Genomic DNA, 16083 nt, shown 5'->3' with positions numbered 1-16083 from the left:
AAATTGTCAGTTCCTGGAATATAATGGATTAAAACATGCTGTTACCCTACTATAGGAACTGGAATTCATGGTTTACATGCTGACTGACATAGTAATATGTTGCATTTTCTTTAGCAGTGTTATACTTCCAGCCTATCATGTTGGAGGATTTTTCCTAATGGAAGCATTAGGTCGTGAAGATGATGCTGGTGAAATTTCAGAAAAATTTAGTTTGAATGTTTGCAAAGAATGATCTGTATTTGTTTGACTGCTGAATTTGTATGGCTTTCGAAGGTAGGATATCTAATTGACAACCTTGATATGACGACCTTAGAAAACAGCCTCATCCTTGGGATATTAGCCCGTGCTTTCTATCTGCCTTTGATAGCTTCCTATAAAAACGTTACTATCCCAGCAGAGCTAAAGTCAGTTGTAGCTAAAGTCTTGGTCAACACCACATCCTGCAGTGTGACCTGTGGGCTGGGCTTCAAAGTGGAGGAGATGTGTGAGATCACTCCCGGCGGAGAGAGGAGGAATTGTTCCTTACGCAGGTCGGACTGCCTGACCAGCTGGATTTGTGGCTTACTCCACTTCACAGTCCCTGTGGGCAAACCATTTGAGATCAGCTGCCTGAGCTCAGATGCGACTGGCATTGATAGCCAAGCCTATATTTACACGTGGAGGCTTGCCCGAGGCCTCATCACGACAAATGATGTACTGTTCAAACCGTTCAAAAATGCTGACTCTGTCATCAGACTTTCCCCTACCAGAGAGAGTGATGCAGGGACTTACCGATGTGATGTGCAGCTGACGAAGACGTTCAAAGTCATCAAGAGGATCTACTTTGGGGTCAGAGTGATCCGAAGTGACTTAGTGGATCTGAACTTTCAAAAATCCTTGACTTTGGAGCAGAAAATAGCGGAAAATGAAGAGGAAGGAAACAAACAAAACATCACCCACATAGAAATACGACAGCAGCAGAGCTCTTGGAAGAGTAAATTATTGAAGGAGCCCATGATAGGAGTTGGAAGTGGGGTGATAGGTGGTGTCTTGGTGAGCATAGCTCTCTACTTTTTGCGGAAGATTTGGAGAAGCAATGCTACAGAGAAATGAATTCAGTTTTAATGCAATTTCTTGGCCCTGTCTTGTTTACTGTAACATATGAATAACAATATTCATGCGGTATTTCATGGTATTTTTTCTGGCTGACATGCTTTATTAAGCTTCACAAGTGTGGTAACAGGTGAAATAAAATTGGTGAGTTAGCACTGGATTGTGGAGCCAGAGCTTGAGTCCTAGTGGTGTAGTGTTGATAATACTTCCAGACAGGGCAAGGCAGTCAACCTCTACACTGTGCGAAAGGATGGTTAATGTGTTGGTACTCCTGTAGTGATCCAGACAGGAGTTAGGGGACACTGGCAGCCACAGAAAATTGCCCACTGCTTGCCACTGTTTTATTGTACTGCTCTAACTGGTCTTTATTCTCTCTCTCTCTCTCTTTTTTTAATGCTAATACTTTGGGATCCTATTTTGGGTTTTTGTTATATTTTTTTTTCAAATTTCTTCTGCCTTGTGCAGGCCTCTGTGGTGATGTGAGTTGACGCAGATTACCCATTTCAGTAGGTGATGTTTGTCCAGCAAGACATGCAGAGAAGTGAGGGCTTCTTCAAGCTGGGCGTAGACACCAGGTTTCCTGCCTGCCTTCTGTCCTGTCTATCAAATCCAAGTGGTCCAGTCTCAGCAGTTGGGAATGTGAGGACCATGGGTGGAACACCACTGCCTGCTTTCTCTATAGATGTTTAAAGTTCTCTACTGGAGCCTGGATAAATGTAAGGTAACTGTAAGGTAAACTCTGTGTAGTTTAGAATAGTGAAGCAGGATGCATAGCACAAGCAAATCTTCAAGCACCACTGCTTAGGAATATGCCTGGATGCTTTTATGGCAACTCAGAACTGAGCTGTTCCGTAAAATCTTAGAGGGGAAGGAAGGGAACGAGTTCATTTAGTCTATGGATTTTTCATTTCTTCTAATGTTAATAAGTATAAAACATGCAGCAACTCAGGGAGTGCAGCTGTCCTTGGTAGCCAAATTCACAGAGGGACCTATTAGGTGTGTTCTCTCTAGTTTCTGTCTCTATTTTACAGTAAACAACTATATTTACTAAGTATCTTCCTTTTTATTTCTTTTTCTGTTCTTTTTATTTCTTTTTCTGTTCTTTTTATTTCTTTTTCTCCATGAAATGAAGTACAAGAATGTATAGCACATCCAGTTCTGGGGAAAATAATGATACAGCTCTAATATTTATGATTGAAGCATACTACACATACTTTTAAAAAAAATCAGAACAAGTATAATGCTTTAATGTAGAAAGAAATAAGTATACAAGTAAATACCTTATCTGTTGGGCACCTTTTAAAGAACAGATTGAAGTGTAGTGAGCCAAATCTTAATGTACAGTTAAGCGCATAACAAGCATTTAGGACAATAGTCTGTGGCCCTGGGGTTCTCTAACTACTTTTGAGTGGAGAAATAAGCCTGCTGTCAGGCCTGAATTCCCTATTGTAGTTCTAGTGAATCTCCTGTTTCTGCAGGGAAACTTTAATGGGCACAAGTAAGTGGCAGAAGTTTGTGAACTTGAGGGGGACCACTCTGCAGTGGCAGAGGAAGATGCCTCTTCTGTGCATGTTTTCTGATGGTCCAGCTGTGTTTACGTAGAACTGAAGATACCCTGAGTAGCGTGGGTGGGAGTCTTTGGAAAGATGGACTCTTCCTTCCTGAGCCCGCTAGCTCCTCAGGGAGCAGTCCGTGGGTTGCTACGCTTGTTGTGACAGACAGCAAGGGACTGTATATTCTTCCATTCCGTGAGCTGGTCCCATGGGTCAGAAGCTCCTGGATGATGATCTGGTTGTCCAAAATTTTTTTGCTTCTGTTCTTCATCAATTTCTTCTGGCTCAGCTCAACAATACTGAATTTTCTTCTACACTCAGTGCTGACTTTCCCTTCACTCATCTGCTCCCTCTGGCTCTGCATCTTAAACTCTTTTCTCTGTTTCTGTTCCTTGGCTGGAAGCATATGCTGATTTCTTTGAGCCTTACTCCAGTATCTCCCACTCTTTAACTCACTAAGGGCATCCTCATCTGTGGTCATCCCATTGCTTTCTGTGATTTGCAAGACCCTGTCTTTTAGTAGCCAGTTGTTGTGTTGCTCCTTCGAGGACTGCTTGCTCCTTCCACGTGGCAGCCACCATCTGTTCCCATTATCTCCTACTATGCCCTCTGGGCTTTCATTTTATTGCTTTGGTTTTCCTGACACTCTAGCCTGGTCCCTTAGACACTCTATAGCAGCCTTTTCCTGCAGCAAGCTCTTGTAGCTCCTGTAGTGACATGCACGATAAGGAATTCTAACCTGTTCTGCGTCAGCAGTGATGTGTGTTGGTGACCAGGAAGCTGATTCTGATTTACTGCTCTGAATTCTCATCTGGCTGAGCACTGGTATCAGTAAAGCCAAGTCTGCTGTCCCACTCAGGATGGAGCAGAAATGCCTGTTTTTCTTCTTTGCCTTTACTGCTTCCACCTTCTGCCTAAAAACAAACATCCGCAAGCTGTTAGCTGGGCTAACCCCCTCTGGCTAAGTATGAATCATCTCTCTAAGCATTCTCCAAGCATATGCAATGGCAGGATTTCTCTCTTGCCTTCAGCTGTTCGCACACTGCTGTGAACAGACTGAGGTATGGGCTCACCAAGCTCTCAGAGACACTGGAGAGAGCTGCAGGGATGGAATAGCAGCTGATGGAGCTTAGATCATCTCGATGAATGAGGGCTAATGCCTGAAAGGGAGAAATATAATGAGAGCAGGGAACACTCAATCCAGGCATAGCAGATCTAACTTGGTGCAAGGCTGAGGTGACTGAAAATGATTTTCAGCAGATGTGGAAGCAAAAAAAAAGATGGAATACCTTGTAGTTCAACTTTTTGTCTTTTTACTGTGGTGCTGGGGTCCTGAAGTGGGTAACTAGATTCATTATCACTGTTGCAATCCTGTGGCAGCAAATAATTAAAGACAGACCTATGGAGAAACCAACAGAAACAGATTTATTCTGCCACAGCCCTGAGAGAGGGGCTGGATCTGCTCTTCTGTATACTAAAGATCATATTCTTTTACTAAATGAGTGACCAAACCTGCTAACCAGTAGCTAGGTGAAAGCTAAAGCTGGCTGATTTAAGGTTGGTAAGTGCAGCAGAGTAGAAGTCCAGCTTGGGGAGATGTTGGTTGATCCTGCACTTTGCTTGCTGTGCTCGAACCTGTCCATCAGTAGCCCGTCAGTAAGCATGTACTATGTGTAAAACCAGCATGGTATTAGGAAGTGTAACAGGATCCATTCGAGATGGTAAACATCTGGAAAATCAACGCAAGAGACATTGCTTTTCCTACTGTACTTCATCTGTATTACAGTGTAGCTCAAGTGAGTTTCAGTATAGCCACTGTATTTTAAATTAGGAGATGTTTTAGGAGACATTTCTTTATCTAAAGCAATGAGTTGTACCTATGCATCTAGGCAGAGATTAAAATCTGAGGGGGTGCAGTTTTCCTCCTTGGGGCATTGCGCATCCTCCCCTCTGGACTGAGACTGGGTTGCAGCATCAAATGTCTGGGAAGGTTTGTGCACCTCCGGTGTGATCTGCTCCTCTGTGCTTTGGAGAATTTCTAAAACCTCCTGTGAACTGGCATGGGAAATATCTTTTCCATTGACCTGGTTAAAATAGAAATGCGTTACGAAATAGTCCATTCATGCTTTCTAATCTCACCTTTTTTTTTTTTCAATGCAGAATTCCCTCTCCTTGTGAAAGAGCTCCCCCATCCCCAAAGCTGCTGACTACTCCAGAATAACTGTGAGAATTAATTGCTGGGAGGCTCAGAAACCTCTCCCTAATTTAAGAAAGAGGTTGATGTAGGTAGGGCTTTTAATAACTTCCTCATTCTGCTGCAGAGATGAGATCATATCTGTATTTCTAAGGTGCTTATGAGATTTCTATGAAAAAATCATTACAGTAAACTGCATGTGTTTTGCACTGGTTTACTGTTAAATTGCCCTTTTGATACCTGCTTTAGGTTAACTGGCTTACTTTATTTTAAAACTTATTCCTAATCAACTGAAGTAAAAATTTTGCAAGCCTTTTTAAAGCAGGGTGGAACATGTTGATGTAGCCTTTTGCTTGGAGTTCGAGTTAACTCTGCGTGTGAGATCTGGCTTTTTTTTGTTGTTGTTTGTTTGTTTCGTTTTGTTCCATCTCATCATCTCCCCCTAGAAACTCTTACCACCCCCAAGGAATTCTCCTCTTCCCGCAGCCTTTGACAGGCAGCCTGGACTTCAGGCTTCTCAGGGAGCCTGCCGTGTGCCGGACTGCGTTTATCCAGTCCACATCTCTTCTGTCAAAGAGCTGCTTTGTGGCTGGTGCTTCTAGCATGCATCCCAGAATATGCAAAGGGCATGTACCCTTTTTACTATACATAGGCAAGAATGCAATATTCAATGAAGACTGAAGTAGGCACTGTCCACACACCTGATATACAGGGCTCTTTTTGCCTACTGAATATGAAGAAATGGGCAACTGAACTTTGTAACTTCGAGGTACCACAGGAGAAAAGAAGATGTTGTCAGCAGGCGTACTTGCTGCCTGCTCTCCTGTCTGCTTTCCTGGGTGGAATGTGACCTCCTCCTGCCCTGTCTGGGCCAGGATGCAGCATTCCCTCTGTGCTTCCCCAGTAGTGGGAGCAGACATATGCTTGGTTTGGGAGCTAATGGTTAAAATCAACAAACTGAATTTCCAGTTCCTTTACAAACAATCGTATCCTTCCCTTTTTGCCAGGGGGGAGACAGATGCCTGGAGTGGGAAGGGTTAATATATTTTTTAATGTTTATTTTAAGGTGGGATGACAGTGTTGTAGAGTATGGTTCCTGCTATCAGAAAAGATGAAAACAGGTCTTTTATTCACCTAGCTCCTGTTTGAAGTGGCACTTGCCTTGTCTGTGCTCATGTTTTATAACAGCCTAAAACATGCTTTCTAGCGTTTATTTCAGCAGGCCAGTGGGAGGAGGAAGGAAGGGGGAAGCAGTCTGAACTGTGGAAAAGTTACAGAAGGGGAACAGGGGAGGTAGGAGCTGCACAGGGAGGTCAGTGAAAGCAGCTGAAGCAAGGATCCCCTGAAACAGCGTTCTCTCTCCACCTCTACATTTCTTTCTGTCTTTTCCTGTAATTTGTGTTTTTCCTTGGCTGTCGTAACTGTTCACCCCAACCTAAGCAGCCAATCTGTGGAAAAACATGTCTTTTTCTGCTCTGAGTTGGTTTTATGGTGCCTAAATTGTTGCCTCCAATTGTTGCTGCAGGATTGGATCTCGGGGCGACTGTACGCGAGCCCTGCTTGCTGCAGACTCCCAGCTGGGGATATTTACTGGTACAAACTGCTGCTGCCTGCAGATGACCCTAAGTATCAGGAAGCCATTAGTACTGTACATACTAAAGCCAGACAGATTGCAGGAGGGAGGAAGTCAATTTGCTAATGGCATTATCACTTTGAAAGAAAGAGGTAATAACAGAATGGAAGAGCATGGGCAGCTGTTTAGACTGCTGTTAGCTACTGAAGCTTATCTAAATTGAATAACTAGATTGCCTTAAGTGCTGGAATTTGAATAGCAAAAAAGAGGAAAACAAACCTCGTATGCTTCTTTTGCAACAAGATGTGGCTGCCTGACTTTTCCTTCCTCTGCACATTGATCTGTTCATTTACCTGCAGTTTCTTGAAGCAGTTCAGTGGTTTGCTGAAATACTTTGAACAATGCAGCTCTCTGTTGTGTTCTTGTTCCCTGCTTTCCCCAGCACCCTTCCTTCTTCTCACATGCTGCTTTTCTTCTCCCTTTGGCCCATTTGTTTAGTATCTGGATTACTGCAGACATTCCTAAGCCCCACTCAGGACAGAGGAAGTAACTAGAAATGGGGTAACTTTCTTCAATGACCTTTGCTTTTATGAAGCACCTTTCCTAGTCTCGTATTTCAAGGCATTTTACAAAATAATAGACAGTGAAAGCAGCATCTGTGCTGGCGAATGCACCAGCAATCAAGTCCTCATTGGTAGTGCTCAGACTGCTTTGGAGGCTGATCGCAAGCCAGATATTTGCATTTACATGTCTCCCATAGAGATTTTTAGGAGGTAAAGTGTGAAATACACTGCTTTATGGCTAAGAAATGCACATGAATGCCTAACTACAGACTATGTAATGCACTCCACTTCCCCAGGACAGTGTTGGACCTGCTCCACACTGTTCTGAGGGCAGTGCCTTGCCAATGAGTATTTCCTTCCAAGTCCGAAGAGCGATTCATTTGAAAAACAGAGGAATTCAGAGGGCAGTCTCCCCTTTCCTCTCGCCCCTTTTCTCTGCCAAAGGGAGTCCAGCAGGGAGGGCCTGAGGCTGCGTGGATGCAGGGCACAGCTATCCAGGCTACCCCCTGCTTGCAGTAAGGCTGATTTAAGCCCAGGGCAAGTCTCAGCACAGATGCATTAAGCAGCTATTGATGTTTTGCCTTTCTTCTACCCTGCATTTCCCCCAGGAAATTGCAGCTTTTTGGCAGTGACTTCTACCGCAAAATACTGCATGAATATGTGCATTTGTTGTCTATCTCTAGTGATGCCAGCTTAGGCCTGCAAACACGTGTGCAAAGCAACGATGCTGAGTATTATTTCAGGTCATGTGTCATTGTGTCATCTTAGGCCATCAAGTATAGAAAAACAGATTTGCTATTGTAGAACTAATCCTAAGCAAGAATGTTTTAATTAACTCTAAATTAGAATGTGCTGAATCAAATGTAGGCTGTTCTGAGCTTTTTTTGTGCTTAGTTCAGATAGTTGTTGATTTGTTCCTATGACTTAGTTTGATTAGAGCCTTTAGACCAGAGCTATTTAGCAGTAAACAGAACAACTCCTTGCTGTGCTTTGTCTGGTTTGAGGTTTCTTCTTTAGCGAGAATTTTGACTTTGGCTTCAGTGAGGGTTAATAAATCAACACTATTGAACAGCAACTGAATGCCAATAAGGGCCAAATTCATTTTAGGCAGTAAAATACAATTGTTCAAGTTTTTAAATATTACATTCTGAATGTTTTTGAAAATCTAGCTTTCCTGGTATGTAGAAACCCCTCAAAATGATAGGACAGAAGTAAATAGCAGAAGGGGAAAACAAAAACAACAGTAGCAAAGATTTGTGCAGAGTGGTAAAGGTGCTGTCACTCCACGGTCCCTGATGCTGTGAACATTGCTTTGCTTTGCCCTTTGTTGTCCACAGAATTAACAAGATCAACTGCTTATTTTTTGAGTAGGAGTTTTATGAAAAGCTGAGGTTGTATTGCTTTTCTGAACAACCACTTGCATCAGCCAAGTCCATTCTCATCTTTTGATATGAAACGAGGAAAACCCAGGGCACTTTCAAAGTGTGAAGAAACGTCTTTTACATACGTGACTTTAAAGATTTACTCACAGAGGTAATTTACTTGTACCTTGATTTGGGCCCAAAAGAAGAGAAGAAAGATCATTCCCAAGCTGTTCCCCTTTCCCGAAGCTTTCGTTGTGCGTTTCCCAGGAATGAAGCTGGCTCTGCGGGTGTTACAAGCCCGGTTTGAGATCTCTCTCTCAGTTTGTCCCAGCTTCTGAGCTCATTCAAATGAGCATCTGCTCCTTTCTCTGTTTCTTAGGTTTAAAAAACCTGCCCATGTTTATCTTTCTGAGGGAGAGGGATCGTTCATTAACCCCAGGACCAGTCCCCAGGCCAGTTTGTCTAAACCTGTTTGCTCTTTGTGCAAACAGCCTGTTTCTACTTGATAGCTTTTGAGTTCCAAGGAAGGTCTGATTTATTTTGTCTCTTTACGTCTGTTTTGTGACAAGGGCACTGGATCAGTGTAAATCCTTTGCTTGCCCATTTGGTATTTGCAAATGAAGTGACAGTTGTATAGAAAGTGCTTGGTGAAATCTCTGTGCTCGGGTCCTGGCTGGGGAGCCGGCAAGCAGCAGGCGTTGTTGTGTGGGCAGCAAACACTGTCGGACTGGACAACGTGAAACCTAAAAACAAGAAATACTTTAAAATGACTATGGAGACAATGAGGAGGATGTTTTTTCAGCTGGAGCACAAAGCATTAGCCATGGAGTAGAATTGTTTTAATTCTTGAAATGTTTTGTTTTGATGCTGCTTTTAAGGGATTTGCTTGAACTGTCTTTTTTTTTGTGACTTTAAACAAAGGAACAGTAAACCAGTTCAGACACCCTCCTCCTCTAAGAAAAGCCCCAAACTCATATTAATTTGAACCTTATTCTGAAATGTTTTAAGTTTCGCAGAAAGCTAGCTAATTATTTCCTCTTGGTATCTGTGTAGGAAAATACATGTTAGGATGCTGAAATACCACAATTAGTACTCACAGTTTCAGCCTTAATACCTGAAATTTGTGTAGGAAGCCTTTGCTTGAAATACACAGAGAATCCCAGATAAACCGTTGTTAGTTCTTAAATGCAGCTGAGCTCGTGCGGACTTACGATGTTCAGCTTGTCCTGGCCCTCTCCCTTGGAAAAGCCAGGATGGGTGCGGGTGAGCGATGCCTTGCAGCCCGCCTGTGAAATGCGAATCATCGTTCCGCAGCACCCGTGGCTTCCCGGCGTGCTTGCTGCGCGGGGCCGCATGTGTGTTCCTAGTAGGACCCGCCTGTTTGTCGGAAGCAATACGTTTGTCTGCTTAAATTGCATCATGTGCACTGGCACCTAATGATGGTTCTTGAGGAAGCAGAAGTGCCCTAGCAGGGGGTGCGCGGGGGAGTAATTCATCTGAGTCCCGGCTGATCCCTGCTGGTTCCTGTAATGATGCTTCTCTTGCCTTTGCAAAGCCCCGTCGCTGTGTAAATCCCAGAGCTAATTAACGGCGGTGGTGAGCTGTGGCTGAGCCCACAGCCCGGCACAAAGAGGGGCAGAGGGGCCGTGGCCTGCGAGGGGGCTCCAGCATGCCTGGGCCTGCTCTCTCGGGGCCCGTTTCCCTTTCCCCGGTCTGCTTTGCAGCCAACGCTGGGATAGCACCTGGAGGCCCGGACGTGGGGAGTGCTCGAGTGGCAACCAGATACCTGCCTGGGTCGGAGTGGGTCTCCCGCGCGGCTCTGCTTGGGGCTGCTCTGCGCCAGGAGGACGGCGACAGCGACCCGCCGCAGCACGGTCCTTGAAATCCCCGTGGGACAGCTCAGAGCTGGAATTTAACAATCCAAATTCTAAAAGAGTATTTGGGGGATTTCATGGTATTTTAGCAGAAAGTGACCCTTTTGCTTTTGTTGAGATGAGGCTTAGTGATGTGATGTGGTACTATAAAATGCATTTTTACTTGTGAGCTGATTTATAGAGTTTTAGTAAATAGAATTGGCCAAGTATAGTATGTTTTACAGGCTGCATACAAGGGAATGCATCTGGGGTGGGCTGTGGGAAGGGGCTTGGACGACATTCACCATGGCCCAGTGCTGCTGAACCCCTTTTGCTTCTCTGTCCATTTTCCACGTTACAGTTGCATCTGGCTTCAGTTTAACTCCAGTGGAGACCCGTAAGGGCTCTACCTCGAATGGTTACTCTGGTTGGTCTCCTGACATCCTTCCTGAAGGTGGAAGGAAGTTAAATAGCTTTTTTAAGGCCAGAAGGTGTGACTGTGGTGAATTAATCTGATAACAGAGGCCAGATGATTTGGGGCAATACTTCTTTCAGTGAAGGGAATGATTTTCTTCCACATAAGCGAACCTTTGCAAGCACGATAGCTTGTGGGTGATCCAGCAGATAGCTTTTCTGAAAGACTCCCAGTCTTGATGTAAAACCTGTGCTTGATGATGAAGCTTCTTGGCAAGCTGTTCCAACAATCAATTACCCTTTCTGCTAATAAGCTGCATGAAATTTCCAATCTGAGTTTTCTCAGATTATGTTAACATGTGCAATTGGCAGTCAGGAGGAAAAATGTAGTTCTGGGCTGGGAGGACTCCTGAGCAAGCAGGCGCTAATTGGGTTTAAGCTGGACAGAAGTACTCCAGACTCCAGTAATTGTCTAAAGTCTCAGGATCTTTATTTATGAATGCGTGCTACTGTAGCCAATAAATAACTGTAATTACAGTAAATACAGTATGTTTACAATGTTTCCTGTTTGCTTTTCTTAAAAAAATAGTGTACAACAAAATTATTGAAAAAAAGCCCTGTCCTGTTCCTGTGTAGTAAAGTTTGAGCAAAATATTCACAGCAGAAGGTTTATGTGGGTGAGGGAAAGCTTTGCAGGTTTAGTGCAGAGGGGATTTAGAGACCCCGCTCTGCCCAAGGCATTAGCCCAACGTGACGCCTGCATTATCCAGTTGATTTGTTGGGCAAAGCTGTGAGAGCATCTCCTATTCAGGACAGAGCACTTAGTCTGCCCTGGTGTAAATCTGAGATATTCCTGATTCAAACCCCTGCAGTTGACTGCAGACTTTAACCCAGGTGACCTAAAACTAGAAAAAACAATGTTCAGTGTGAAAGTTCGGTGGTGTAAGGTGGAAGATGTCGTGTTAAATACGAGTAAGAGTGTATGGTCTCTTGTTTGAGAGTCTCAAAACACTTCACCCTTGTTGCTTACTCCTTACAGCACCCTTTTGAGGTTGGTATTACTGCAGGCAGTGAGGTGGACCCTGGGATAACTATCCTTAGTGAACCAGTGCAACGCTGGGGCAGAAACCGTTAGTGTTAACTCCAGTTCCTGTAACTTAATCCCTAAAGCAAACACTCAAACCAATTAAATTTAGGGGTTTCTTAACAAGGCAGGAAATTGATTTGCAGCTTAGTGCAATAGTGTAAATCCAACAAACTCTGTTAAGATGTTTGAAATCTAAGGGTGCCCCCCACCCCGGTTTAAACATCTTTCCTTTTAACTCCTCTGCTGCACTTTAGGAAGCTCTGACCAGCTTCACAATCTGCTTCTCCCATATCCTTTCCTCCCTGTTAGTGGCTCGCTCTGTGTGCCAAAAGGTGTGTACATATAGAGCCGTGAGCTTTCCATATAGATTTATGTAGTCAAATAAAGTTCAAATAGCTACAGATGCTGCCTTGGCTGCCTTACTGAAAATCCTGTAAATCTGTGGGTGTGATCTAACCCCCTGGCAAATAACACAGAAAGATGGACTGCCTAAGGCAAAGCAGGCTTCATCTTAATGTAGCTGTCTGCATGCTAAAACAGAGCTGCCAGATCTGGAGTGGGTTATTTAGCCTGTAACCCTCTGGCCTGAACTTGGTCCTTCTCATATACCAGTGTTCAAAGTGGAAGATCTTTACTGCCCTCCTCCTTCCCCGACATACTGTAGCCTTCACCCACGATATTGCCTTGTGCTTACCTGTAGTATTTTATAGCGTGCCCCTATCTTTTCTGCTCTGCAGCTCCTTAGTATCAATGAATCCTCCCCCCACCACCCCAACAAATTACCGGAAGCCTGTGGGGCAGAGACTGCCTGTTGCCCGTATGCTTGTTTCAAGACTTCTTTTTGATGATACTCATTTATGTCAACAGAGCCGCGACTTAGCCAAGCTGGGCACTTACAACCAGGTGGCAGAGAACGCACAGGGATGAGGGCAGGCTTGTCCTCGTCCAGGGACTCGTGCGGGGGCTGCTCAGCCTTGCTGCGGTCTGCACTGCTGTGGGTGCACTGTCTCTGGTGCCTGAGATAGTTTAAACGAACTCTGATATTTGGCATGTCGCACCTTTGACGACAGTGTGAATAAACTGATGCTTTCAAACTGCACACGTAAATACATAACAACCAGCTTGTGCGTTTTCAGAAAGGGAAACTGAGGCCGAGAATGGTGAAGTAGTTGTTTGGAGCTGTAGATAGAGTCAACATGTGTATCTTTTTGTGTGCATGCATAATACTTAAAATGCTGCAAAACTAAGCAGTGTTTTGGTTTAAAATATGTATTGATGATGCTGCTGAATATCAAACATACCATTTTATCTTTTCAAAGAAGAGGAATACCTTGAATTCAAATTGAAGCCATTTAACTTTCAAGGGGATCTACTTGTAAGTCACTTGAAGGTTTTAGAGAATGTTGTCCATGTATTTTACATACTAGAATATTTGAAGTACCCCACTTGCAAGAACATTTGCAATGAGCAATGCTAACTGGAACATTTGAAATCCAACTCATGTAATTTCTCACTTCACATAAAATGTGCCTGCGATCTAGTTGAACAAAGAAATGTATGCAAAATGCATTAACTTTCCTAGATTACAAGTTGCTGCTATTAAAAACCCAGTAGCACTGCAGCGCTTAGGTACTGTGTTCACCATGTTGTTTTAGAGTGTCTTGCTTTCCGACACTGTAAAGTTGAATGAAATGAATGTAGCCACTAGTATTGCCAGACACATTTGGAAGCATCTGTTGAGAGCCGTGTTTATGTAAGAGACGTTGCATAGCCTGCGTTGTTAGACCTAGATGGATGCTGAATCTCAGTCCTTGAATCTCACAGGAGAAACTCAAATTTAACTTTGTTCTCTTGCGGGAGCTCCCTGGGAAAGCAGGCGATTCAGCTTCTGGACGGGGCTGATGACACGCGGTGGGGCTGTCATAGGTGGCCTCGTGTAGAGTCTGTGCTTGAAACCATAACAAACGTGACTGCAGCAAAGCCGGGCGTGTGCGCAGCACGCCAGAGCAGCTCCCTCCTGAGCAGTGGCCCTTCCCGAGGAGTGCAGCGGGCTTTTCAGTACCGGGGAGTTATCTGCTGGTCCCGCTCTGCAGAGTACTCAGCAGGATCCGACCTGGGCTGATTCTAGCTTTTGCATCTCAGTTCAGATGGCTTTTCAGGCACATCATTTTATCCCTCTGCTTTTGTCTCCTCCTCGGCCAGATAGGATCCGTGCTTCTGCAGGGCTGCTGCAAGAGTCATCCAGCAGTGCTTTGAAGCTCCATAGCTCCAGACAGATTATGCCTCCTAAATGTTATTATCGTGGCTAGTGCTAGTTCTGCATATTGATCAGGTAACTGTTGTCTAAGCCCTAATTTGCTATGTTTTGAGATAACACTGAATTCCTAGTTTTCCTTTTATCTTATCTTTTGCGGTAGAAAGGTTGAAGGCCCAGCAAGACTGAGGTGACGAGATAACAAAAATGCTGAATTGTTAACAACATAAAATATTTTGCCAAAAAAGCTTCCAAACATCAATAAAAATATCTTAAAATCTTCAAAAACTTAAATCATACAAAAATATAATTTATATTTAGACATTATTCATAAAGAAGTGTTACAACTTGCTAGAGGGACCGAGGGGGTAATTTGTGGTGGAGCTGCAGAGTAACATGGAAGTAGCTATGGACAAGGTCTGGGGGGCTGACGGGTCCCTCCCTTTGCTGCCTGCCTCAATCTGCCTTGTATCAGTGGGAGCTGCTACCTTTTTTTCACTTTATCCCAGGAATTGTTTGTAAGGGAAGCCATGAAGTGCTCTTTCTTTTCCCTGCAGTTATACTCTAAATATCTAGACTTTTTCCTGAAGTTTATTTTTCCTCTTCTGACTCAGTAAGACTTTTATTTGCTAAACACATAGGGGCCCACCTTCATCGTCATACAGGGGCCTTGCATCACATACTGCAAACCTACTGGTGCATTTACCTTCTCGCTGCCAGCATAGGGCAGATGCTGCAAGACTATAATGGGATACTGTAGATATCCCTGTACAATAGGGCATAGCTCCTCTGGGAGGCCAGGGATTTATGCATCTAAGCTCTTAAATGCTCACTAACATCCAAGACAGTAGTTTTGAAATGATTAGCTAGAGCAAGCTGTCCATGAACTGTGTCTGACATCTAGGAGTAAACTGGTGATGAGATGCATCTCATAAACAAGTGGTGGTTCAAGCTCACGTACTCCTATCTGCAGGTTGCTTGCTGTAGTTAACATGTCTGTGTTGCTGTTAACATGTGCAATGACTGCACCAGTGAAACCTGAGCACTGGAGTCTGCAAGTTTAGTGGCATGACTCCTTAGAGTTATCACAGGATAGGGTATCTGTGGCCAGGAAAGAGTTGTAGGAAGCATCTTGAACTAGCTGGCCAGGGCAAGGAATTGGTATTTAGCATAGAAACTGCATGTCAATCCCTTCCCCTTGCACAGTTCCAAATATAGCTCTTTGTTAGATAACTATGAAATTGAGATTTCTAGGCCAGTGGTATTGTCAGCTGTGTAGGAGGAAGGCAGAGGCAAGGAAGTATCCCTGAAAGAGCCTGGGAACTAGCTAGCAAGCACCATAAATCATCTTCTGGTTAACTTTGGTCATTTGATTGTTTCACTATGAGACATAGAGATTTTAATATGCAATAACTATTCCCTAACCATTTTAGTTAATGGTACACCTCAACATCCCCATACGTCTTTGGGGTATCAGTCCCCCCCCCCATTTACATTAACTATGTGAGCCTTGCACCTGAAAACAGACTAATTTCTTGGTTGGATCTCAGTCTTGCATTCCCAAGCTGAGGCTGGTATTTTGGCTAGATCGAACTGTTTGTAGTAGGGCGATGGGTTTGCCTGAGCCCGGGTTTTCCTTGTTGCCTCAGTGATGGCTTTCTTGAGTCTCTAATTCCTGCTTAAATTATGAAATATTCCCTTTTCTTCCTCCTTTAAGATTCTTTTTCTACTTACTGAAGTTAAAAATGTTGAAACCTCTTTTATCAGCTGGAGCTTTCTCTCCGAATTGGTATGTGCTAGAAGAGTATCACCTTTTCTCTTACCCCTCCTCCCCAAACAGAAAGGAAAGAAGCAAACAATGTAACAAAAACACCCCAAAAGCATATGGGATATGGGTAACATTGAACATTGTACCTCACAGCATCACAGTTGATATCAACAACAGGCTGGGATTGCAAGTTAACACCAGTGTCATAAAAAAGGTTTTCACAATCTAAACTCTATAGTCACCTGTCTCCTTCAGGATGGAGCAGAGATCAGTTTCTCTTGTGGCTTTATCTCCTTGGGCTGGTTGCTGCAAAATTTGGCTCATATTACGGGGGAAATGACTCCTGTCCCATAATTCCTTAGAGATGG

At 43.8% G+C, this 16083-nt stretch overlaps 1 protein-coding gene across 1 annotated transcript; it reads left to right on the top strand.

Moving 5' to 3' along the window:
- The first annotated feature begins 300 nt into the window (after positions 1-300).
- On the top strand, positions 301-1092 carry TMEM81 (transmembrane protein 81). The gene has a single exon (XM_062594813.1). The coding sequence runs from the start codon at positions 301-303 to the stop codon at positions 1090-1092; it is 792 nt and encodes a 263-aa protein (XP_062450797.1).
- Positions 1093-16083: the final 14991 nt, after the last annotated feature.

This window comes from Rhea pennata, chromosome 25, assembly GCF_028389875.1.
Source record: "Rhea pennata isolate bPtePen1 chromosome 25, bPtePen1.pri, whole genome shotgun sequence".
Lineage (NCBI taxonomy): Eukaryota > Metazoa > Chordata > Aves > Rheiformes > Rheidae > Rhea > Rhea pennata.
This window is presented reverse-complemented; position numbering and strand designations above follow the sequence as displayed.